The 26,637-nt window shown below is 35.5% G+C and overlaps 1 protein-coding gene across 1 annotated transcript in view; it reads left to right on the top strand.

Moving 5' to 3' along the window:
* The window catches only part of IL1RAPL2 (interleukin 1 receptor accessory protein like 2), a 1,066,898-nt gene extending 1,047,104 nt beyond the window's left edge, over positions 1-19,794 (top strand). Inside the window, exons 8-10 of the mRNA XM_042974778.1 lie at positions 168-311; positions 5,630-5,800; positions 19,097-19,794. Coding sequence (XP_042830712.1) covers positions 168-311; positions 5,630-5,800; positions 19,097-19,794 — 1,013 coding nt within the window. The remainder of the gene's footprint in view (positions 1-167; positions 312-5,629; positions 5,801-19,096) is intronic.
* Positions 19,795-26,637: the final 6,843 nt, after the last annotated feature.

Consider the following 26,637-nt stretch of genomic DNA (forward strand, 5'->3'; position numbering starts at 1 on the left):
TTGACTTACACTTATCTGTCAAGAACAAAGCTACATACTGTATTAAGCAAGAATCTTTTGGAAAAAAAAAAACAGAATGGGCTGTACATCTTACAGACTAGAAATATGGAAAGACCCCAAATGTTGCTGATTTAATTACCATTTCCTGTTTACTCTGTTGGTTCCAGATTTAATCTACAAAATTGAACTTGCAGGAGGCCTGGGAGCAATCTTCCTTCTCCTTGTACTGCTTGTGATCATCTACAAATGTTACAATATTGAATTAATGCTCTTCTACCGACAGCATTTTGGAGGTGATGAAACTACCAATGGTAAGCTCTCTCCTATTGTTCAAACTCTAAAAGGCATGGATTTGTGATTATGTAAGAGAATATCACTATTCTTAGGAGATATGTGATGAAATATTTAGAGTTACAGGGCTATGACTAAGGCAAGTTACCCCTCAAATAGGTTAGAAAAAAAATATGTATTTATCAAGAAAGAGAGCAAAGGGGAGAAAATATTAACAAATGGTGAATCTGGGTAAAGAATATATTGATGTTCTTTGAAACTATTTTATTTTTGTAATTTTTCTATATATTTGACATTATTTACAAATTAACAGTTTAACAAGGAGACATTAGTTGATCAGGAGCTAAAACAATTGCTGTCAAAACCCTTCCACTTACTAAGAAATAAATTAAGAATAAATTCCATTATTTTCCTCCATAAAATTCAAATGCAGGTACAGATCATTTTTAGCCATTCCTGGCATTGAAAAAACAAATCATTTAGGAAACAGATTAAAAGCTATGGATGTTATCTTTTTAAAACTCACAGTGCATCTGGACCTACATATTTTTGATGATTATAGAACCATTCTCACAGAGGACCTCAATGGATAGAAGTTCAGAATGTAGCTTATAATTTTATGTTTGCTATCTATGTCCTTTGGAAATCTTATGAATTAAATAGCAATAAAGCATTGTATTGAGCTTTGAAAATGATTTAATTTTTCAAGAGAATAAATTACCATATTTCAAGTCAATACCAATAAGAAATGATGACATGTCACTCCTTATGCATAAAGCCCTCACCCATGAAATACTGTAAGTCTTGGAAATATGTGTGTGGAATCCTTAGGTAAGCCAAGATTAAAAAGAAGTCCATTTGTAAGTCATTAAAAAGGAAGGTTAAATTTTAGTTTTCATTATGTTGAAATAATGAAGGTTAGAAGTTTTATTTTGCTAAGATCATGCTCTTACCTCAGAGGAGAAGGGCTCATAATTTTGTTTATCTTTATAGTGATAAAAGAAGGGCAGAGTGGTAACTGTAAAAAGGAATTTTTTTGAGGAATCTTTGATTTTGGTCCTATGGTTTCTATTATGTAAATAATATGAGTGGCTTTTAATTGACTATGTTTTCATAGTAAATTAGAGAAGTGCTGTTTGATGCGTACATATGCATGCTTTTTATCAAAGGAGTGTGTTTACCTATCATAGCAGCCCATTTAGAAGTATTACAGACCCTTATTCAGACATAGTTTCAAAGTGAGAGATTAGGGCCTGTTGCAACCATAATTATATGCTCCAACAATATAAATGAAAATGTGGTCAATTATACTAAGTTTCTATATACAACAATTAGTATAGAAAAATATTACTTCTTACCTGACCACATAAAATAACTAGATGAATTGTGCTACTAAGGAAAAAGTCACTGGTTCCCAGGTGCCAACAAGGAGCTATAGTATCCAACTGGGAATGTAAAAGATGCATTGTCTATATGAAAGAACATGAAAGGGAGGCTCCTGTGATTAATTTGTTTTGAGTCATGATTATAAGCAATTTGTCAATACTCTGTAAGTGATGATACAATTTATTAAGTTAATCTGCAGTAATTAATTATTTTCATCACCCATACTCAATAATCCAGATTAACTGATCAGCTGTAGTACGTATTTGTAAGATTAAATTGATACTAGCATCATAGGACATTTTCAGGGATAAAATATTCCATTTTGTGTCTATATCTCCAATGTGGCCCATGTGGTCAAAGATAACAAATAATCTAGAGCATTTCTGTTAGAGAATTGTGTATTCATTCCAAATCAATTGTTTTTGGGGGAAAAATGGAATGTGGGGGGAAGGGATTTCAAGAGTTTTCATTAGGAAGGGCAACACAAATATTTTATAGTCCTACATGGAAACTTAGACCTGAAATACACAACCTGTACTAGCTGAATGGAATACTAAAAAGTCAACAGGTATGTGGTAAGGATGAATAAATGAATATTAAAGCTCTTTTAGAAATACTCGGTTTCATGATGCCAAATATCAGCTAGATAACCTCTGAATTTTTCATTTCTTTATTTAATATTCTGACATCTTATGGACACAACTTAGTTTTACCCATATACTTTTTTTCATGTTTTCTCTTTGATTCATATCTATAGTAGCATTTTCTGAAAGTTCTTTAAAACTGCCTTATTTTTATAAAATAAAATCAATCCAACAAACTTTTACTTCTTAGCCATTTTTTATAAAATTCATTTCATTTTAATCCACCAAACAATGACTGCTTCACTTATTTGACCTTTGAGTTGTTCAGTCATTAAATAATTTAGTAAGTATCTACTACGTGGCAGGCATTATTTATGATATATTTACTTATATTCTTCATCTGGATCAATACACATAGTATAGTAGGCACTAGGGATATAATAATCAACAAAGTTACACAGTCTTTGCACTTTAGAAGCTAAAGATTTAGCACTGTGTTTAGCATAGCCCCAGAAGAACTGGATTGTAAACAGGAATGGCCTCCTGGTGGTGAACAGGATTAAAATTTAAAAACAGGGAAGGACAGGTATGACAACAGGAAAATTCTTCAACAGTTTGGTTCCCTTTCTCATAACTTCTCTCTTCATTAGAAACAACATACCTATGGTGATCACTGTGCAAGCCCTCTTTCTTATAATGCTCTGCCATCTGCATTGTTCTCTATTTCCTGGTTCCTTAGATGAGCTTAGTCAACATGATTTAACATAAGGAAGGTTCATTAGCCTTGCCTAGCAAAGTGGTGTTGTGGAATTGCCATTCAGTTTTAAAACAATTTTCAGGCCTTCCTGTTAACCTTATTTGCATCATGTTGTTGATTTTGCTCTTCCATCTTGCTCTCTCTGTGATCAACAGCTGTGGCTATTCATGAGGTTTTCTTGGCTGTCTACATAATACTGAAGTGCATTTTTTGTAAACTGTGGCATCTGCATCACTGCTTGCTCACTAGCTGGCATTCTAGAGCTTCTGGGACATCTGACATGGTGGCTTTGACAGCACTCTTCCTGTTCTGTCCAGCCACCATAAGCTCTTTATCTTTAGCTCATCTTAAAGGGACATGACTAGAATCAGAAACAACAACTTTCCAAAGAATGATATGCTTCTAGAATGTTAGGTAAAATTTATTATCCAGACATTGTAGGTGTTAACACACATCAAAGACATCCATGTTTTTTGTCATAACTTGATTTGGGATATGCAAATATAGTAATATTTTTCTAGAAGAAAGTCTGTAGCATCACCAATATTAGGGTATAGGTGAAGCGAGTAAGGATGAGAAATATGTGAGTTTAGGCATGGCTGGAGGGCAAATAGTCTTAATCAGGATAAGCAATGAAGGCATGAGTCTAATGGCCTGGTCAGATGGATCAAAGACTCAGGTAGTCATTGCAGATGTCTAGCTCATAGTATATGCTCAACAAATCATTGTTGAATGAATCGATAAGTAGTTGAATTTAGGGAGGTTTGTGAAGTAGAAAAGTTATCGAAGTCAGAGGAAACCAGGATGTAGTCTGACATTATGGAGTTTGAGGAAGCAGCACCATCCATTAAGAACAATGAAATACATTCTGTTCATAGGAATGGATCTGTTTGTCCTTTGGCCTATTTTATTCTTCCAGCTGTGTATCATCAGCAGCTCTAAGTCCCAGGTGAGTAATTATAGCTGGAGAAAGTCAAGGGCTTGCAGGTGCATCCTGAGCTTGATTAGAACAGGGGCAGAGGTGCTGAGATTACCAGGAGGTTCTTACATTAGCATTGCTTATGAACATTCTCACTTCCAAGTGGTGTTTTATGCATAAGAGTGGAATGTGTCCCATTTGTAAGCCAAATGATCTCAACTATCCAGTGCAGTCCTTCATGTGCATCTGCTTCTCGGCAATCAAGTAACCCAACCAAGGTTTATGGAAGCCTTTTCCAGCCAGAGGACATGCTAAAGAAAAGCCTTTTGGCTTCAGGCACCATCATAACATAAATAACCAGAGTTCCTTTCATGTGGGGGTGGTGAAGATTGGAACCTTACTAGAATTAGAACAATATAATCCTGCCTCAAATATCTCTAGATAGGGGGTTCCACCTACTTCTACCCTAGGGTATTTATATCTCTTTATATGCCTATCATTTAGTAGGTAGAACTAAATCATTAATGGTATAGATGAGTGGCTGCTTCATTCTGTAAATTACCTTTTAGTCAGTTTTACCTATATTCTAATCAGGTCTGCTTTAATGGAAAATATCGATGTGTTTAGAAACAAATCCTAAAATGTTTTCCCATCATTTAAAATTATTATTTGCAAGTAACTAGGTTTAATAAATACTAACAGTTTCATTTAAGTCTATGCTCACTACATTAACTTTTAAAAATAATTTTCTATAAATGAGGGAATTTTGAAAGCCACTGTAACTTTTCCAATGTGGCCTTTCTAAAATCAATGGGGACTAATAGCTTGAGTATCTATATTCATTAATAATTTTTAGGAAAAATATTTAAACATTTTACATATTCTCTTTGAAGAGGCTGGCTCTGAGCAAATACAGGAAAGGAGGAAAAAATACTTTCTCAAAGCAAAATTAACTCCCTGACTAAATGTGTGAAGGGAAAACCTAATTTGGCAATACTGGAAGGATGTATATTTCGAAACAAAGGCTTCTTTTGGAAGCTTGTGTCAAATTATTTGGCCATGGATTGAACAAGAGTAACAGACAATACACTTGTATAAAACCCAGCTGCTGTCTCTAATATTTGGTGATAAACTGCTTTTTGTATATGAAGATGACAATACTAACCAACTGGAAGTATGGCATGTGTTGTGAGTAGTGTCTCCAGGAGTGAGGCTGGATTATTTTGATCTTCCACACTCTAGGGCCCAGCCCCTCTTGGATATCTTGCACATATTTGTGCAAATGAGGTATAGTCTGTGACCAAGTAACAGAGCCAAGCCAGCTGGCACAGACAAAGTTCAAATCCATGACTTTGGTCTATTTAGTCCTGCATTCAGACACACTGAGCTAATCACTCACACATCACTGAATATCACAATATGTATAGTCACCAAAAGTCACAAATAATTCTCTCTTATTCTTCCTGACTATAGGTTTCCCATTACATATCAGTTTCAGTTCATATCACATGACTATGTTATGTTGAAATGTGCTAGATTTCTTACAATATGGCATGTGGCTTATTTTTTCTAATTATTAATGACAGTCACTAATTATAGGGCTTATTCTAGACTGTTAGTGGTTATAGAATTTTCGTACTTAAAGAGAACCTGCTAATACATAAAACCCACTTGTTGTTCTTCATATTTAAGACAACAAGGAATATGATGCCTATCTGTCTTACACAAAAGTGGACCAAGATACTTTAGACTGTGACAATCCTGAAGAAGAACAGTTTGCTCTTGAAATACTGCCAGATGTCCTGGAAAAACACTATGGATATAAACTCTTCATCCCAGAAAGGGACCTGATTCCAAGTGGAAGTAAGTACTTTCAAGTACTTGAAACTTTCAAGTTTTGTATTTAAAAAGCTTTGTGTCTTTTATGAAGTTATATGGAAGCTTCAAATGTCAGAGCCAAATATTTAAATAGTTGTTCTCACAGGAGATTTTATTAAATTCAAAAGTGTTCTGATATTCTACCACCCAAAATTTTTAAAAGGCACTCTCACTTACATTTTAGGCATGGTTTTTAAATTGTGCTTTAATGGTATTTTTTTTTATTATATTGCCTTAGTGTTGTGAGAAAATGATGATCCTTAAAAAAATCTCCAAAATTTAAAGACTTTTCAAAGCATTACAGTTCCAAAGCTGATCTCCTGTCATTGTGCTTCTACTTATACCTACATTCATTGCTACTAATAACTGAATTTATGTGTTGTTACTCATTTCCAGATTTATAGAAAAAAAAATCCACATAAAAAAGATATGTGAGTCCATTGGGTATAGCACTTTCACCATGTATTCAAATTATTTTAAAGAAGTTCTGGACTATGTGGGCTTGAATGCTACTTTTATATCATGTTACATATTGAAAGCTATATTTGAGCTTTTAGAATAAATTCAGGTTCAAGTAAAAATATATATTTAGTTCCTGTTAATGTTCAGAGTATTGTACAGGCTAAACTGTAAGGGGAATACAGAAAAGCCAAAAATATGTTCCTTGCCCTCGAAGAGCTTAAAATGCCATTGAGGGAAAATAAAAGTGCTAGAATTCATTTTCGTATGAGTCTATATTAATATCCTTGAGAGGGGGAGATTAAAATGTGACTACAAATCAAAATATGATAACTTTTACACATGTAATAACAAAATTAAAAAGCTTGCATTTTCCTTCACAGTATGTAAAATATCTTGACATAATTTCATTTCACCTTTACAATAACACTATGTGGAGAGAGAGCAGGTACTATTATCCTCATCTCGCAGATGAGAAAATAAGTTAAAGAAATCCAAGATCAGATAGCTGGCAAATGATAGAGCTGGGATTCGAACCTAAATCTGTCTGACTTTGGTTCTCACTCTGCTAGATCATGCTATTCCTCAATAACATTTATTCAGATTATCAGCAGTCCACCAAGGACACTAAACTGACAGGAGACAATTGAGTTTTGGTTGTTTATCTCTTTTCTCAGAATGCATATATGTCTGTTTCTGTGTGTACATGAATATGCACACTTACATGTGCATAGAAAGGAAGAAAGACAACATTTATTGTTCCATTACTTCCCTGAACCACAAATGTAATAATTCTCCAAACTCTTTCCCATGATCTTCCACTCTTTTCTTTCTGTAATTCTCTTCATCTTCATGACTTGAGATACCACTTCCGTATTGACTGAACCCCAAGGAACCTGCTGATACCTCTGAGTCATTTTTATTCTTCTGTATCTCTCTCCCAAATCCAGTGTCCACTGATCTTTTCCATTCTCAGCTCTGCTATTCTAGTATAGGCCCTAATCACCTCATTACTACAAAGTTGTTTACTCTCTGCCTTCCCTATTTTTCCTCTCATCCATTTCCACTAATAGGTATAAATCCTTGATCATGTCACTCCCACATTCAACGTTAAATTGTTCACCATTTCCTATAGGATAAAATCCATAACCCTTAGCTAAACACTTCCATAGTCTGGTGCTAGCCCAGATTGGTCTCCTAAACTTGTCTCTTACCATTACCCCTACTTATACCTTTCACTATACCCAAACTGTGCTTTTGATATACATTGTGTGTCCGTTTAATGCTTTTGTTCATGTTAGTCTTTTATACCTTTACAAATTCTATTTACTCTTCTCCATATCACTGCCTCTGTGAAATGTCCATAATAATGTCTCCAGCCTTAGGGTTCACCATGCATAGTCCCTTGTTGACCTATACACTTTTTACTCCTGTGATACTTTATGTTCTTTTATTATTTTATATATTTGCCCATCTATTTATATCTTATCTAGTCAGCAAGATTGTAAGTTCCATGAAGGCAGGGAGTGTATTTCATTTATCCTCATATTCCTGTCATCATCTATCAGAAAATTTGAGCTCATTGGATGCTTCATAGATGCTTTTTGATTTTGTTTGGACAGTGTTTAAGACAGGAGGAAACAATGAGACTAAAATAAGCAAGGGTTTAAATTTTTATATGACAGTATCTAAAAGGCATTTTTCTTTAACAAGGCAAGTGTGAAATCTAAACAGGAGCTTTCTACCGAAAGAAAAACAATATGAGTAATTCATAGGAATAGTCCCAGTCCTTAAATAAGCTACTGAGAATATTGCTCTTATTTTTTGATATTAGAAAGAATACCTATAAGGAGTTGAACATGGATGAAAAATTAAAAAAATTTCTTTACTATTTTTTGCTTAATTTATTAAATTATTATTTATTTTTTATATTTTGTCAAAAATGTATTGTTAAATGTAGAAATTCTGCAAAATCAATTTTAGAGTAATAATATCCTAATTGTATTAAAGTAATATCATTACCAAAGTGAAATTTATATTCTATGTTAGGTCATCTTCAATAGGATTTAGTGTGGTGCTGGCCTGTTTTCTTGCATTCCAAAATTGTTAGCACCACAATAAGAAGTCTTTATCAACTCCACCAAGTGACTGAAAAATGTTAGTCTTCATGTCTGAATATTTCAACATTGATTATCTTTCATCTGAACTGGAAAACATTGCTTCACCATTGTGCACATTAGAAAGGGAAATGGGGGGCACCTGGGTGGCTCAGTCAGTTGAATGTCTGACTTTGGCTCAGGTCATGGTCTCGTGGTCCATGAGTTCAAGCCCCGCATCAGGCTCTGTGCTGACAACTCAGAGCCTGGAGCCTGTTTCAGGTTCTGTGTCTCCTTCTCTCTCTGACCCTCCCCCATTCATGCTCTGTCTCTCTCTGTCTCAAAAATAAATAAACGTTAAAAAAAATTTAAAAAAAAAAGAGGGAAATGGGACAACATGGAACACAGGAAAACCACTTTACCTAAGATTCAGTAGATGATACTTGACTTATTATGTAAAGAAGAAGCTATTGTGTATAGGTGAGAGTCAGACCCAAACACCATGAGGGTGAAAGAGATGCATCCCCAAATTATGTCTTCTTAATGCTCCCATATAGTCTGTTTTGGTGATGTCTCAGGTCAAATGAATCAGCATGCTGTGTCAATTTAGCCAAACAGGTGGTAGAATATTTTACACCTCACTGACTTAGCTATTTGTTTGGATAAATTGATTAAAATTAATTAGTTGTTTTGGTGTATCAAAGACAGGCCTGATCATTCTCCTTGACCATAGAGTGTGAGGTGTATATAAGCTGTATTTCCTAGCTCAAAACTACGAGATTTGAGTTGGGAACTATAGCACACTGAATAAAAGATAGTAGGAAGTTGTCACCTAGTATACCCTGACATTTAAAGAACTTAACAGAAAAACACCCAAAAAGTCACTAGGATGGCAGACATTTTATAGTCCATAGAAGATAATTTTAATTTTTTTTGAGATTATACAACCATCAGACTGAGCAGGGAGTTGGATCCTGGGTACTCAGTGGTACACAGGAAGACTCCTTTTACAAGTAAGCCATTTTGGACAACTATGCAGTTTTTAGATGCAACCACTGGAGGGTGTTTGATTTTAATCCTTCCTTCCTGAATGAGGAAATTCATGTTCTCTGAATTCTGATTCGCGAGTGTAACCTGCAGAAGTTCTTAAAAAGGCCCTTTGACAATTTTTCTTTTTCCATCAACATTTCAGAGCTGGCTGAGCAGTCACCATGTCACGATTAACGAGTTTTTCCTTGGCATTTTTAGCACGCCTTCAGGAAGTCGATGAAGTATATGAATAATATACTTGATTTACACATGAATGACAGAGTAGAACATTTTGGACTTGGTGTATGTGTGTTATTAAAGAAGCTTCTGTGGTCTGTATTTGCAGCCATTGGTACAGATTTAACAGGTTATGCTATATAAATATAGACACATTCCTGGGGGGCGGGGAACTAGTTACAATATTATAAGCTATGTTTGTCCCTCACATCTCATTTAAAACATGTTGACCCAAGACTACACCTTCCTCCAAAAACTAGCAATGAGGCCTTTGAGGATTATAAAAGCAGACTTCATAATATCATCCTTGATCTACAACAATAATTTTCTATGAATGAAATTAATGAGGTCAACATTAACCCATTAATATTTAATGTCTTCACTTTTGATGTCTCTTCAATTTCTTTTGTACCACTCTTATGGTATTCCAACTCAATCTCATTAACATACAAAACTTTTCAATGCATACAACTTCAAAAGTACATGAATGAGACTCCCCCGCCACCTTCCTTCTGTCTCTGTCTCTGTCTCTCTCTCTCTGTCTCTTCCTCATATGACCAAGAGTTCTCAAAAAGTTTCAATAGAAACATGTCACTTTCCAAGATGAGGTGGTGTCTGTACTGTTACGACATGCCCTTCTAGGGAAGTATGCTTTGGCCATCATGAACCAGCAGAGATGGGGAGATTTGACACAAATATTTTTCCTGAAGGCTAAAAGTGAAAGGCTTCAGATCTGGACATTATTTTCCTGGCGGTGACCTACCTTTCTATTCTTGAGCCTGTGGCCAGAATCTTCCTTATGTTTTCTCAGGTTTAGTGCCTGAATGTGGCAAAAATTCCTACTTTCCAGTAAAAATTTGGTTTGTCTCTTCCCAGGCTAGAAACATCAGTCCTGAGAATAGCAAAAGCAACTTTGTTGCCAACAGGCGTCTGAATGTCAGAACTGACAGGCAACCAAAAGAAAACCAGATAGAAAATACCGTACTCACACTGACTAGAGACACAAATTTGAGAAGTAGAGATTTTTCTCACCCCTGCAGCTGCTGAGTTTTGTGGTGGAAAGTACTGTACACAGAGCACATTGTGTTCATGGGGCCTAGTGGATCCTTGAGGAATGAACAGATGTGCTCTGAAGCTGACATGTGACCAATAGAACCCAGCTGTGCAATTGAGATCCTGAGATTGAGGACATTTTTGGATGAGTACCATGTAGGTTCTCTAGCCTATCATATCTCAGTGTTTCTGCAGGGATTAAAAAACATAAAACTATAAAATGTTATTGAGTTAGGTGGAGGGCTACTGGAGAAAATAGCATTCTAAAACTAAAAGTAAAAACAATCCAATCCTGTAGCTTTTGTTTGCTTTTAAGAGAAAGCAATCAAGGTACTTAAAAAATGCATATGCAATATTTATTAACAATTCTAAATTGAGCCAGTTTGACTGAGGCTTTCAAAAAATCTATAAATATCGCAGTGGACTTTGAAGAGAAAAAAATCCTTCAAAAGCATTTACTTCAATTTTTCCTTCTATTCATAGAAAGATTATGGGGATCTCTATGTGAGTTATTCATTGCAATGTATTATTGCACTGGTCATACATATGTTTGACCAGCTATGTCTGTTGAAGTTATATTTATGAATTTGGCCTCAAGTATCAGTGTTACTGAAGAAGTAATTGAGTGAGTGAAACTCAACAATCTTATGACTCCTTCAGTAATTTAAGGGGAAAATGATAATGTATGATTACATTCTTGCATTTCCTCACTATTCTAATCTTCAGTTTTTCAATGCTTAGTGCTAGCCATGTGATTGTGCTGACAATGAAATGACAAATGAGTGGAGAATACATCTGGTGTCAGATGATGCCTAGTCACTTCTAAGTGAGGCATGCAAAAAAAAAACATTTTTGTACATGGGTCTGTAAGTACTCATTGCCAATAGTTCCTCTAATAGCTAGACATATTGGACACCATTCAAGTAAATTGTCCTTGGGGAGTAATAAAATCCTTTTCTAGGCAATCTGATGTCTGTGACCTAAAAAGTGTGAGGCAGGGGTGACATGCACAACCATGGAAATTTAACACATTGTGTGCAGTTTAATCACATGGAATAAAATTAGATATGTCCACTATCCCCTTCATGTTAGAGTCAAGAGAAAGGGAACTGTACCCCAATATGCCCAAAATGTACTGAGGTCAATGGACTGAGGTTTCTCATGAAAGTTTGAGGTTAAGGAAGAATTGTGTAGAATTTCAATCAAGAAATTTACTGCTTGAGGGGCACAAAGAACAGGCACCTTAAAAAAGAGTAGAAGACCATAATAAAATTGTCTTTAAGTACAAAGGAGCCACAGAAAAGACAATATAAGGATCAACTAGTCTTGTTCCATATTTACTAAGATTGAACTTATTGAAATTAGTTGTATCCACAAGTTTCCAGGGTATGAGGTTAAGGGAGAAAAGAGAAGGGGAAGGATATTTTGCAGACTTTTTGCTAACTCTCCACATTATCTTTCCTTCAATATTCTCTGAATGTGTTCCCTTACCTACCTTTACTCTTGGTAAAGAGGTGAAGAGAGATGAGAAAGAATTTAAAGATGTGGACAATATTCCAGAGTAGATTCTGCCTACTGTCATGCTTTCCCACCCACACACACATAAAATATAATAGCAAAAGTAAAGGATTCACTACCAGAAATATAGACTTCAAAGTCAAAACTGTGAATATAGTTTGCTATACTTACAAGGTCTCAGCAAATCCATGTTAACCATTGATAGACTTATCAACCAGCATTAATTAGGAACTTTAACATTAGTCAGTAGAGAACAAAACTCTTACCAAAACATTTAGCCCAATGAGCTATCTATGAATTATCAAGCCAAGGACTTGGAAGGTGGGGACAGAGAAAGTTTTTGTAGGGTAAGTAATATCACACATTGTTTAGAAAGCCCCTCCTTTTGGGGCACCTGGGAGGCTCAGTCGGTTAAGCGTCCAACTTCAGCCCAAGTCATGATCTCACAGTTGTGGGTTCGAGCCCGACGTCAGGCTTGAGCTGACAGCTCAGAAACTGGAGCCTGCTTCAGGTTCTGTGTCTTTCTCTATCTCTGCCCCTCTCCCACTTGTGATCTGTCTCTCAAAAATAAATAAACATTAAAAAAAATAAAAAAAGAAAGCCTCTCCTTTCTACACACACACACACACACACACACAGTTACATAAAATTTTCATAGCCCCAATCTTTGTGGCAGACAACACAGAATCTTACATCTGCCAGAGGCAGAATTAAGACCCAAATCTTTGGTAATATCAGCCAAGATAAGAGTCATGTTATCAACCTGTATAACTCTTTCAATAAGTTAGTATTAAACATCATTATTTATAAAGCAGATAGTATTTTCAGTGAGACTACATGGTAAAGTACCTCACTGTAAGCAAGCTTCTAGTTATACCAGATGGCTAATAATTTTCCTAAATATAGAGTGTTGAATAATACATTTTTGTCTTTGATACACAGGAAACCTATATTATTTTTCTGGCTTCTCCATACCAGTCATGGAAAGGACCCATCTCAATCAATTAGAACTCATTTTTCGGGTGCCTGGGTGGTTCAGTCGGTTAAGCATCTGATTCTTGATTTTGGCTAAGGTCATGATCTCAAGGTCTTGAGATGGAGCCCCACATTAGGCTGTGCTGGGTGTGGAGCCTGTTTGAGATTCTTTCTCTCTCCTCTCCCTCTAACCCTCTCTGCTTGCACACATGCTCTTTCTCTCTCACTCTCTGTCTCTCTGAAAAAAACCTCATTTCTAATTGCAATTTAGAAATTAAATCTTGGTTTTAAGTCTTTATATATTAACCCATAGGCTTTATAAATACCACTGTTGATAGCTGTGAGTTAGCTAGTGTTTGCCAAAGATTAATGAAGTAGTCTCTGTATTAATGCATCCTATCTTACCCAAATGATTTGTCTGTTTAACTGATAGAGGATGTACATAGCTGTGGGTTTAAGTATATCAAATATTATTTGAACCTGGAAAAATAGTAAATCATGTCTTTGTCTACAAACTATTTGTCTTTCAACTTTTTTTAAAATGACCCTGACTTAAGTAGGAGTGTCAACACAAAGATCATTTACAAATAGCTAATTGATTAGTTTGATAAATCAGATGGTTAGTCGGTAATAGCAACACCTCATAGAAATTCCTAAATATACAGGTAATTTTCTCCCTTGCACAATTGAGAGCCTGAGATTTAGGGGAGTACTGAGTTCTTTTGGAAAAGTAAATACATCCCATTAGAAGCAATTTCTTGTGAGTGCCATTCTTCCTGCTTCTATTTTATTGTTTTATTTCTTTCCTCAGTTTACTTTTTTTGCTTTTTAAATAAGTGTCCTATTTTCAAGTCACTTTTGTAGATCTAATTCTACTTTTCTAAATGCACTGTAGTTTTGGTTTATACAACTGCCCCTGAAAGGAATTTTTTAATTGAATTTGCTTTCCTTTTAATAGTTTAGGAAGTCACTTTCCTTGTTTCCTGTTGGTTTGACCTTTCTTCACTTCTCTAATATGTACACATCCCAAAGAGGGCCTAGTGACAATGCATTTCCTTTCTAGAATGTTTTCCAATCTCTGTCAACTCCCAAATAAACAAAAGAAAAAAGGTTCTTTGCAGTTGCACTTATGTGAAAAATGAATTTATACCAACTTAAGCACCCCTATCAAAACTACATTCAAGGGGATTTTTTTCTTTACCATGTAAAGATCACAAATAAATGAATCATAATCAGCTTTATTTCATGTCTGATAATTTGGTGTAGTTTCATAGCCTTGTGTAGAGAAGCAGAAGGCTATCAGCACCAGGCCTGTTTAGTCTTTTCTGTCATCATAAGTTACTTGAAACAAAACTCTGCAAAGAAATACCTTAATGACCTTTTATTTAAGGGATATTTTATATTTTTTATGTGGAAAAAGAGCCTTTTAAGGGATTCTTGGTACTCAGTTGCTAAATTTGCCTGAATAAATCAAGGCAAGATTTAATGAATATTCATGTGTGTTGTGGATTTAGGGATTTTTTTAAGTTTCCTTATTATCTCTTCGTGGTAACAAGCTTTTTAAATGGTTTCTGAAGGTTTCTAAAATGTCCCCTGCAAAACCACAACCATACCATGGCAAACACCACTGCCTGTCAGAGACTACACTAGCTATGGATCAGCAATGTCTTAACATGATACCTGTTTCTGCTTAGTTTATTTTGAACTTTTCCAAACCTAAACACCCTGATTAGTCTCTAATTCAGGGACAGAAAACTTTCTCTGTGAAGGTCCAGATAGTAAATATTTTTGGCTTTGTGGGTCATATATGGTCTCTGTTACATCATATTCTTTTTTTTTATAACCTTTAAAAAAATATTCCTTGCTCACAGACCATACAAAAACAGGACATGTTCCTAATGGATCAGGCTCCAGTTCATAGTCATTGGATGCAGAAATGCAACCTGGGAGTAAGAGGGAAATTATTTGGGGCACTTGCTGCTTAAAAGCCAGCAACAACTCCCTGACTAAGGATTAGCAAGTAAAAAATGTTAACTCTACCTGTTTGGTCTCTTGTTAATTTACTTATATTTTCCATGATGGCTAGGTCCTGGTTTTTTTCTCAAAGATAAAGAGAAAGAAAGAAAAGACTTAAGAAGGGAGGAAGGGGCAAAGGGAGATAGATGAGAAAGGAAGGGAGAGCAAGAGAGGGAAAGGCAGAAAGAAAGAGTGAACAAGAAAGCAAAGAGGGAGATAAAGGACAAGAAGGAGAAAGGACAGAAAAAGAGAAAGAGAGAGGTATAGAGGAGCAAGGGGTGGGGGTGGAAAAAAAACAGAGAGAAAAACAGGGAGAGAGCCAGAATATGGAAGTTACTGCACAGTCTCTCCTTCTTTTCCTTAGAGCCAGGCAGCATTAAGAGGCACCTCCCCAGCTGCTTTCAAACATTGAGGTTGCTGCCCAGCCACTGATCACCATCCCAAGAAGCGAAATATGGGCTCCACATCTGAAAACTTCCACTTGGTTTTTCACCAAGTGAAATGGAACACGAAATTCAGGGCCCAAGCAAATGGCTCATGTTTTCTTTGGGACACTTGGGCTGTGTCTGCCCAGGGAAATTTTTGATGTTCTGACTGACTCCAGTGCATATGATTAATGTATATATAGGGCAAACCAGGATAATTCAGACCTTTTTTCTTCCACAGCAGGTTTTCAGCCGGAATTATCTGGATGGTTGCCTCAACTCTCCACTAGGCTTTGCCAGGATAAGCATAGCCAGTGTAGTATGCAGTATGCAGGAGACAGGGACCACTCCCTCTATCCAAGTTTCCCTTCAACACCCACACACTGCACAGCTGAGCATAGTGGGATCTGTCCTGGCAGTCATTCCTTCTGGGGGAAAATGCAAATTCTGTCTAATGAATCTCTAAGAAGCCCCTAAAATGTTAAATGTTGCATTTGGCTTAGCTCTCAAATAGTGAAATATAATACACAGATGAAGAAGGAGAACCATACCAATTGAGGGAAAAAATGTACTCTGTTCCCTTCCCCATTCAAGAAAGGAGATAGAAAAAGCCAAAGCCCATGAATCCCAATAAAATCATTTAGTATATATGTGTATAGTTTCTCTTAATTCTGTAGACACCTGAGTTGTAATTTTTTAAGTAGAGATATGTATAGATAGATATACTTTTTGATTTTAATAGTATAGTTAAAAAGTAAATTAGATCTTTTCATGTGCAGCCACTCTGGAAAACAGTGTGGAGGTTCCTCAGAAAATTAAAAATAGACCTACCCTATGACCCAGCAATAGCACTACTGGGAATTTACCCAAGGGATATAGGAGTACTGATGCATACGGGCACTTGTACCCCAATGTTTGTAGCAGCACTCTCAACAATAGCCAAATTATGGAAAGAGCCTAAATGTCCATCAACTGATGAATGGATAAAGAAATTGTGGTTTATATACACAATGGAGTACTACATGGCAATGAGAAAGAACGAAATATGGCCCTTTGTAGCAACGTGGATGGAACTGGAGAGTGTGATGCTAAGTGAAATAAGCCATACAGAGAAAGACAGATACCATATGTTTTCAGTCTTAGGTGGATCCTGAGAAACTTAACAGAAACCCATGGGGGAGGGGAAGAAAAAAAAAAGAGGTTAGAGTAGGAGAGAGCCAAAGCATAAGAGACTGTTAAAAACTGAGAACAAACTGAGGGTTGATGGGGGGTGGGAGGGAGGGGAGGGTGGGTGATGGGTATTGAGGAGGGCACCTTTTGGGATGAGCATTGGGTGTTGTATGGAAACCAGTTTGACAATACATTTCATATATTGAAAAAAAAAGTAAATTAGACTACATCCCAACACATAGAAAAAGGGTTACTCATGGGAGCATAGTTTATGTTGACAGATGTGCTCTTGTATATATTGTTTTTTTAATTAAAGGAAAAGCTGAATAATGAGGGAATAATACTACTCAGAATAACCCTTTGGTAAATTATTTTGTAATGAATTCCAACGTAAAATTAACAATTAACTCATAATTTAAGTGGAAAAATTGTATTTTCATGGACTCCTACACTCATGCCATAATTTTGAGTTTGGGTTTGTTTTGTTTTGTTTTGCTTTGCTTTGTGTGGAGGAAAGGTGAAAAGAATAATGGGAAAGATGCATGATAGTTTATTTTACTGTATCTTACAGATCCAACTTCTAATGATGAAGGTTCCCACATAACTTCTTTCTTTTTGGGCGCAGGAAGAAAGGAAGAAAATGAAGAGTCAGAGCTGTTGATACATTGGGATAATATTTTTCCACTCTATTGAAACTTTCTACCTTTCCTTTCATTCTGTTTCACCAGTTCTCTAAGTGATAATTACAAAGTGATAACTTCCCCATTGCTGCTTGTGTGGTGTTTTTATTTTGCTTTGTTTTTTGCTTTTATTTATTTTATTTGCCTTTATTTTTTTACAGATTTCAATGCTGATTTTTCCCTGAATACATAATCTCTTAAAATTCTTAAGAGATTCCCACTACACCTAGAAGTTGCCTTATAAACAGTCATTGTACTACTGCATGAGAAAGTCATGAAATGTATTAAGTAAAAACCAAAACAATAGTAACAACAAATTGTTAAATGGGCAATTTCAATGTGTATGTCTTAAAAAGTTTTTTGTTTCTCTATAGGCTGTGTAGAAAGTTTACTCATTTTCACTTGCAAAAGTGTTCTTGCTACCTAGTGGTGGAAATAAAACACTGGAAAAGAGAGATATCTGTAAAATATGCATTTGTAAAATAAGTTTCTCTTTTCAAATGACTTATACTGGGCTGTTTGGTGGCCCCACACTATGTACTGGACGTGACTCTTTGAATGCAGTCTGTAACCTTCGGCAGATTTGCAGTGACAAGTGTTGCTATGCTTCTGTAAGCACTGCTTCTGCTAGAGGGCACTGTACATTAGACAAAGCCTTGTGCTCTGCTTAGTAAAGACAGCTCTCTGTTGCCGCACCTGTGTCCAAGTCTCCGTTTGTTAACATGTGTGTGTTTCCATTTTTGGTGGATAAGACTTTGGGAAGCATGATTACAAAAGGATTATTCCACAGGATAAATCAATCTAGCATTAGTTGGGTGTTTTTCTACCATGAAAATACTATATAACATATTCACCTCACTCTCAGAATTGTTCCACAAAGTAGGGCAAAGACCTCTCAACTGATAGATTCCTCCTTTACTGTTCATTCAGTACAGTCCCCCATCTCTGACTTCACCCCTTACTCTTCCCCAGAACAAAGAGCAGCTGGTTCAAATTAAACTCATGGGCACACACACACACACACACACACACACCACTTCCCTGTCTCTTAGTTTGAAGGGCAAAATTGGGAACCTAAGGTTGCAGATAACAAAAGTTATTCTGAGAAACAAGCTATGATTCTAGAAGATATTTTCAACTATTTCTATCACAATTATCTTTGAAGTAGCTCATACACATAAACCCCCCAATTGTTTAGTAGTTTAAAACTAGGGGAAAAACCAAAGCCAACCCACAAAAAAGTGGCCCTTCATTCATTAAACAGCTCCATTTCTCTTTTTGTCAATCTGATGTTCGCCTCAAGCACTAACCTGGAAGCCTGCCTTGAATTAAATGATTAAATAAATAAAAATAACTTAAATACAGCTGAGCTCTGAGGAAGTCAGCATTTGTATTCATCGACAGAACACTGTAAGTAATAATGAGGGGAAATAAAATAAGTAGTATAAGCAGAGTCTTTTTATTGTTATTTTTAAGGAAATGGACTTTCTGAATGTGCAATGCAAGAAAATGTGATATACCTTAGCGAAAGACTGGCTTTTTGCTATATTAGAGTGCAAACCTAATGCATTAAAGACTGGAAATGTCTTTATTTTACTCTTTCTCTCTTTCTGTGATTTGTAGCATACATTGAAGATCTCACAAGATGTGTTGAGCAAAGCAGAAGACTTATTATCGTGCTAACTCCAGACTATATTCTCAGACGAGGATGGAGTATTTTCGAATTGGAAAGCAGACTCCATAACATACTAGTCAGTGGAGAAATCAAAGTGATTTTGATTGAGTGTACAGAATTAAGAGGAAAGGTGAATTGCCAGGAAGTAGAATCACTAAAGCGCAGCATCAAACTTCTGTCCCTAATCAAGTGGAAGGGACCAAAAAGCAGCAAATTAAATTCTAAGTTTTGGAAGCAATTAGTATATGAAATGCCCATCAAGAAAAAAGAAATGCTTTCTCGGTGTCATGTTCTGGACTCTGCAGAACAAGGACTTTTTGGAGAACTCCAGCCTATACCCTCTATTGCTATGACCAGTACCTCGACCTCTCTGGTGTCATCTCAAGCTGCTCTCCCTGATTTCCACCATTCAGATTCAATGCAAATGAGACACTGTTGCAGAGGTTATAAACATGAGATGCCAACCACCACCTTGCCAGTACCTTCCTTAGGCAACCACCACACTTATTGCAACCTGCCTCTGACGCTTCTCAATGGACAGCTACCCCTTAATAATGCCCTGAAAGATAACCAGGAATTTCATAGGAACAATTCCCTGCTACCTTTATCATCCAAAGAGCTTAGCTTCACCAGTGATATTTGGTAGTGAAAACTCTGAAGTCCTCTAAACATCTATGTGAACATACATAGAACAGAACAGAACATACATAGAACAGAATTTCTGCTAAGCCAAGCATAAAGTACACCTAATAACACTGAGGTGCTGAAAAAGTGTTCAGAGTGAAAGGCACAGAATCCCTTTTGTACTTAAAATTTTCGTTTACATTTGCAGAATAGTGGGTGTAAAGAAGGACCTGCTTTTGTAGTATAGTACCTTGTTTCAATGTGTAGTTTTTATTTCTTCCTGAAAATAAAAATGTAAAAATCCTGTTGTTTTAGAGTAGGTTTTATGATACTATTTGGACTTTAAACTTAGTAGATGAGAAACCTCCCCCTATTTATGTATATTTCAGATTAACATGGCATTTCAAATAAGGAAAACTTAAGAACTTTAATTGAATTTGAAAATTCTGGACTAAGTATAAGGGGGAAAAGAGAACTTCTACAGAATAACTGAAAAATCAGGAATTATCAAGAAAGACATGTTGAAGCACCCCAGTTAGAAGATTGTATGTAGAGGAGGATCGGTTAAGAAAAAAATGTCACCGAAATTTTGGAAGTTCTTCAACATAATGGACAACTTCTGTAGACTAAATCAGCAGCTAATATGGCAGCTTATTGTTGTATAGGCAAGCACATCTTCTGTAGGCAAGATGTGGTAGGAAGGCAAACAATATGCATTCTTAAGCAAATGAGTAGACAGGCTGCTAGTTCTTTGAAGATGATTTTGAACAACTCTTATGGCTTTCTAGCCAATTTCAAAAGTTTTACAAACTTGAAAACACATTTTAATATGCAAATGTTATTGTTTCCTAACAATTCACATTTGGATATTTTTCCAAATGATCTCTTGACCTGCTTTATATGAAGATGTGAGCATTTTCCTACTTTTTTACAGCATCATTGGAGTTTGAATTTAAACAAATATTGACTGCAAGTGTCAGCAGTAGAAAAGAAGTAAAACAACAATATTCACAGATGAAGTGCTAAATGATTCAAGTTTACTAGTGGTAGAGCAGCAATTGCAGTTATTCTCATCTGAAATGTAGTTGTGAAAGAGACTATGCTGTACATACACAATGTCTGCTTGGCCATGTGTGCAAGGTTCCTGCAGAAGTATCTCTATTCCTGGTGCTTCAAAGAGTATATTTTATAGACTAAACTTCTCCACCCTCCCATTATGACTGTGACTATACCACACCAAAAAATACCTATGAATGATCTAAAATATTATAAATTTGCTGTAAGGAATGTGCCCCTATCTAGTATCTAGTATTTATTGTGGATTACTACTTTGTGTTCTTTCCAATTAATCAATTTTGGTGTGTTTTCAACTAAGATGCCTTTGGGGATCAATTTTTAATCAAGGCTGATTCTGGAATTTTGAAAATGGTTCATAAATCATGTTTTTGGACAAATATAATAAGAACAGATGTACACAGTGTGTAAAAATTAAGAATTTTCCCAGCTTTTGTAAATGTGAAACTCAGATGTTTAAGAGAATATTAGATAATATGTTTTGATTTTTTTCTTTCAACTTCTTTACATTATTGATTTTCTGTGATCCGTGGGTTTTGTTTAAAGTACTTGTTTGTCCATTGCTTTTCTGTACCCAGCTTCTCAGAAAATGCATTATGCACCAACAATATGTAGAAGCTTAGCAGTGATACATGTTCATTTCATATTGGGACAATTAGTTGCTCCTTTGAAAAATCTTGTTCAACATATATACATGTTTCATAGATGTATTGTTTCCACTGAGAAAGGTGATTTTGCTTCTGTAAAAAAAAAAATAGATATTTCAAAATGGAAATTTATCAATTCTGAACTGTTTTCCAAGTGTTATAGAGTTGTATTTACTCTCATTGTTCTTTAATGATATGTGTAATCACTAAGTTAATAACCTGCATGGAATGAGTAGCATATGTTTAAGTGACCAATTGTACTTTTTATTATTTTGTTTTTCACAGAAGCCTAGATTAATTCAAATAGAATGTTCAGTGGTATTTTTAAACTAATAGTTCTGTATTGAGCATGCCAGTTCTGAAAATATAACATGGGTCTCTCTGCTTCCCTTATTTACAATGATTAAACGTGGGTAGCAATTTGAGTTGGCTGGCCACAATGTGTCCTTTCACTACTAGTAAGTACTCAAAAACAGAGCATTCACACTTGTGCTGGGGAACTTGACAAGAAACCTTTTCTACCATTTTCAGGAACCAATGTGTACACTATCTATAAAAATTTATTTCTAGATGGCAATTCAAAATTTGATTTTCATCTGAGATTTTTAAAAGATATAACCCATAGGGTATAATAAACATTTAGTCTAGAACATAATATATTCCTCCAGGTGCTTACACAGTAGGAAAAATGTCTTCTCACTTATTCACTGAAGTGGATTTGAAAATTTAGAAAAATATTGGTGTAATTAGTTCCCATATGTTCATAGCAAATTTATTTAGCTCATCTATCAGCAGTATATACACTTTTAAAAATTGAGGTAATTTTGAAGTAAAAAAAATTTTGAAAATGTCAGAAATTATGAGGCAAATAAGAAATGCATAAAAGCAATAGATATACAGGAAGTGAAAGCTACATTAAGAATAAACAATGCTCAGGAGATTGTCAACATCTACATGTTTTAATTTGGCAAAATACAAAATCTGGCAGGTTTGGTAATCTATTGGCTCCAATCTAACTCTGGAGATTCTGAAAGGTAGCTGGATTGTTCCTGAAAGGAGGTATAAAGGTATCTCTCCTCACCTCCCTCTAAGCCTTAATTAAATTAAATCCAAATCTGCCTTCAATCACTCTCAGTTAAAAAAAATGCATACAGACACTTGTGGGCTTTGGGTAAGGCTTGAGCCCAAGATAGTATCATGTGAAAAGTTGATATTTTGTGTTAGTATCTGTAGCTAACATTGTGGGTCTTACAAGTAGGAAACAAATTGCAATGGGTGGAAAAATGGTTCAGTTATGAAAGAGAAGTTTATAGAGTAGTTTCAAGAGGACATGGAAATGATTAATATCCTATGGATTATGTCTGTAACAAGTTGAAAAATGGCAGGTGTGTGAAAGAAGCAAATGCTGGCAAAAAAGAGGAGACTATCTGACCCACTTGGTGATTGAAGGGTTTATAAGAGTATAGAACCACTCGTTTCAAGCATTTTACTGCCCTTTGGCATTTTATTTTTAAATAAATTGGTTGGTTTTCAGCAAGTGTTTTCTAGAAAATTAAATGATGACCATGGGAAATAACCTGAAAATTGTACATATAAATCTTTAATGCTCCTTGTATTCATTTCCCAAGGTGAGATAGTGAACTGATAAAACCAGAATGAAGTTAACACAGAACATAGCTCCATAGTGACCAGTTAAGTTTGAACACTTGCAATAGTTGTTTCTCTTTTCTGGGAGAGAATTTCGTGTTGAAAATTATCTGGCTCAAATTTCTCTATTACTCACACATTTTTGTTCTAAGATATCTGATAGGAGGTCACACTGTTAAATATTACAGCTTTTTGATGAATGTATGGGGATGTCTAATAAACAATAATCATTAGCTTCAAACTTTTTCATATAAAACTTAACCTTTTAGAAATCAGCCATAAGCAATTTAAGAAGGTTATTTGTTGTTCTGTTTTCTTACCATGAAATCAGAACTTGTAAAATCACCTGCACCCATCTAAACTTATTTTCTCAAATGTTCACTGCTGTTTGATCAAGCACATTTTCTACAGATAATACTAAAGTCAATCACGAATATTGAGTGCCCACTGTTTGCTGCCCATTATATAAAATATAATAGAAATATTTCTTAATTTAAATCCCCGTTTTCAAATAGTTTATACATCATATGCACAAAGAAAGGAGTATTTGCAAAACATATTCCAGTGTAAGAGAATTAATATTTTACATCCACAGTAGATAAGTGAGGTGGCATGATTCAGTTCCAAATTGAGCAAGAGATGAGTTTGGGATACAAAGAACAGTGGTGAAGAAACGAAATTTCCCAAGTGCAGAGAATAACACGTGTGAAGATTGAGGAGAAAATAAACAAGTCCCATTTAGCTGATAACAAGCATATTTGACTAGCAAGAGCAGAAATATGTGTGAGGGCATAATAATAAATAAGGCTAGGAGAGGTGTTGGAACATTCATGCAGTAGTAGATACAGGAAGAATTAAAGAGGGGGAAAGAATGGTGACAGGGAGACTAATTGAGATGTTATTGTCATAGTCCACATGTGAGAGGTGATAAGAGATGGAGAATGGTGACCTGTATACAGAAAAGGCAAATCTAAGGAAGAAGAAGATGTGGCAGGATGTGGTGAAGTGAAAAGTGGAAATTTTTTTTTAAAAAAGTCATTAAAAATTTCAAAGATCAAGAAAGTTAGTTGCACCAAAGGAATTCTCTTAGAGTATTTAATTTACTTTCTTAATTGAGCATCTTGACACTGTAAGGACAAGAATAGAGACAACACAATGATAGGTGTATTTGCTACTGGAGCAACTTATGAAGTGTTTGAATGAGAATAGTGGTCAGGAAAGACAAAGTACTTCTGCAGATCTGCTTTAGAAATGAACAATTACATTCACTCCACTAAGCATAATCTCAAATTTTCAAAGAAGGAATTTATGAATTTGGTCCTGTAGGTCTCATCTACTTACTGATTCTATTTAAATCCCTCACTTCACTTTGGAGTAAAGAATTATGATCTGAAAATAAAGGAATTAAAATTATTCAATCAAAGGGAACTCCAAAAGACAAGGGTTGAGGGTGTTTGTCACTAGTTTTAAAGCAGAGAAACTGGAAAAGATTTACAAATAGCAAAAAGGGATATGTTGAAGTGTGTTGCAGTGGTCAGAGGAGGTGCACAGAGTGGTCCTGTGAAGAATAATAAAGAATTAACAACCATGTAAGGCTTGAGCCCAAGGAACCATTTTTTTACCAAAATTGAAGGTGGAATGATTACCATCAGGTAAGGAAATTTTAGAAAGGACCTTGTACTAATAAGAGTACATAACTGTCCTTAAAGGATGACAACCCAAATCTATAGCTTATCACAATAAAATTCACTGCTTGCTCACATCCCAGTCTAATGAGAATTGCATGAGTTCATGGGGAGAGGCTGTGTTCCATAGTCATTCAGAGATAGGCTCTTTCTTTTTTGTTTCTCTGATCTCCTCTAGGTCAAAGAAGTTCTCTCCATTCAGCCAGTAGATTGGTAAAAAGAGAAGGCATAGAGGTTGGCACAAAATGGCCTATAAAAACCACTCACATTAAAGGGTGAGGGAGGGTAGTCTAGTTCTTTTCCCAGGAGGAAAAGAAAGTGGAATTTAATGAACAAATGAACATAGTTTCAATTAGTAACATGCTGAGCAATTCTTTTCCACAATGCCAAGATGAAACAAACAAAAAAATAAGCAGTAAATTTATAGGAAGGAGAGTGTTTATCTTCAGAAGTGGAAAACACCAGCATAGACAGTTTCTGAAGATCAGTGGTCACATATTATTTTTTGCTATAGTCCAATTACTCAAGACAGTACTGGTCACAGAGTAAGTTGCTCACTTCACATGTCTCAATTAAGTGGACAAATGAATTTGAGAGCATCTGTGAAGTTTCAGCTCCTGGATTCCTTAAAAATATGAGGGATGTTTTTTTTTCATTTGCTTCTTTCAGCAAGTTTTGTTTATTACTTTCAATTTTTTAAAAAGAAAAATGGATTAGATTATCTTTTTATGTCCCGTCTAGGTCTAGGATTTTAGGATTCTAAATCGATTTGTGGTTGGAGATCAAAGTTTCTTAAGCATTTTGTCAGTCAAACAAATCATTCTACCTCAGAGCATCCAGACAATTTAGTTCTGTGAAACCACCCATTGGAGATCATTTCTCCTAACCACATAGTCCTTTTTTTTTTTTTTTGTAAAGATTTACTTTATATACGGACTTACTGCCAACAAAAAAACATTGCTTCTCTTTTTTTGCAAAAGGGCACTTTTATGCCTATAATTTTCATATTGGGTAGAATAATAGGGATTAGATTAACCTCTTTTACTGAGCACAGGATGTGCCACAGTAGCAGTCCCACCAATTAATTCAGGATACAGAAATATCCAAGTTTCTGTCCTCCTTGACATATTTTCTAGACAGTCAATACATTGTGAGTACTCCCAGCCTTCTTGACAAAGGAGACATGTGGAAATAAGTAGAAAGAATGAGAATGCCATTCATTTTCATCTTGGGCAAATTACTTAACCTTCTATGTCTCTATTTTCTCACCTGTAAAATGGGTATAACAATAATATACATAGGGTTGTTATAAACATTGTAATTTAATGTATGTAAAGTACTTAGAAGAATGCCTGACACAAAATAAGCATTATATAAGAATTATTGTATTAATAATTATATTATTATTTTAATACAAAAATGACACTTCTGACCCACCATCCATGAGAAATGCATTTTTATTTTACTTTCCAAGTGATAGAGATTGGCTCTTCAGTGCTTTGCGTGAGTGCCTGTAGGACCAAGGACACTCATTTTCCAGACAGTTGGCTGAGGCTAGAGATACATTCTGTGGCCATGGAACAGATCAGAGCTAACTGGCCCATATAAGGAACAAACCTACTGTCGCTTTGACCCCATTAGTAATGTGTTGAGCTAGACAAAAAACAGGACTCTCAGAACATGGATTATTCAGATTTGCTGTCCATGTTAATCAAAGTCCCCAGATAATTGCTTGATATTCTCCTTAACTTTAGCTAGGTTTACATAAGACCAAAACATCTGGATCAGAAGTGAAAAAATGCAGATGTTTAA

This window comes from Panthera tigris, chromosome X, assembly GCF_018350195.1.
Source record: "Panthera tigris isolate Pti1 chromosome X, P.tigris_Pti1_mat1.1, whole genome shotgun sequence".
NCBI lineage: Eukaryota > Metazoa > Chordata > Mammalia > Carnivora > Felidae > Panthera > Panthera tigris.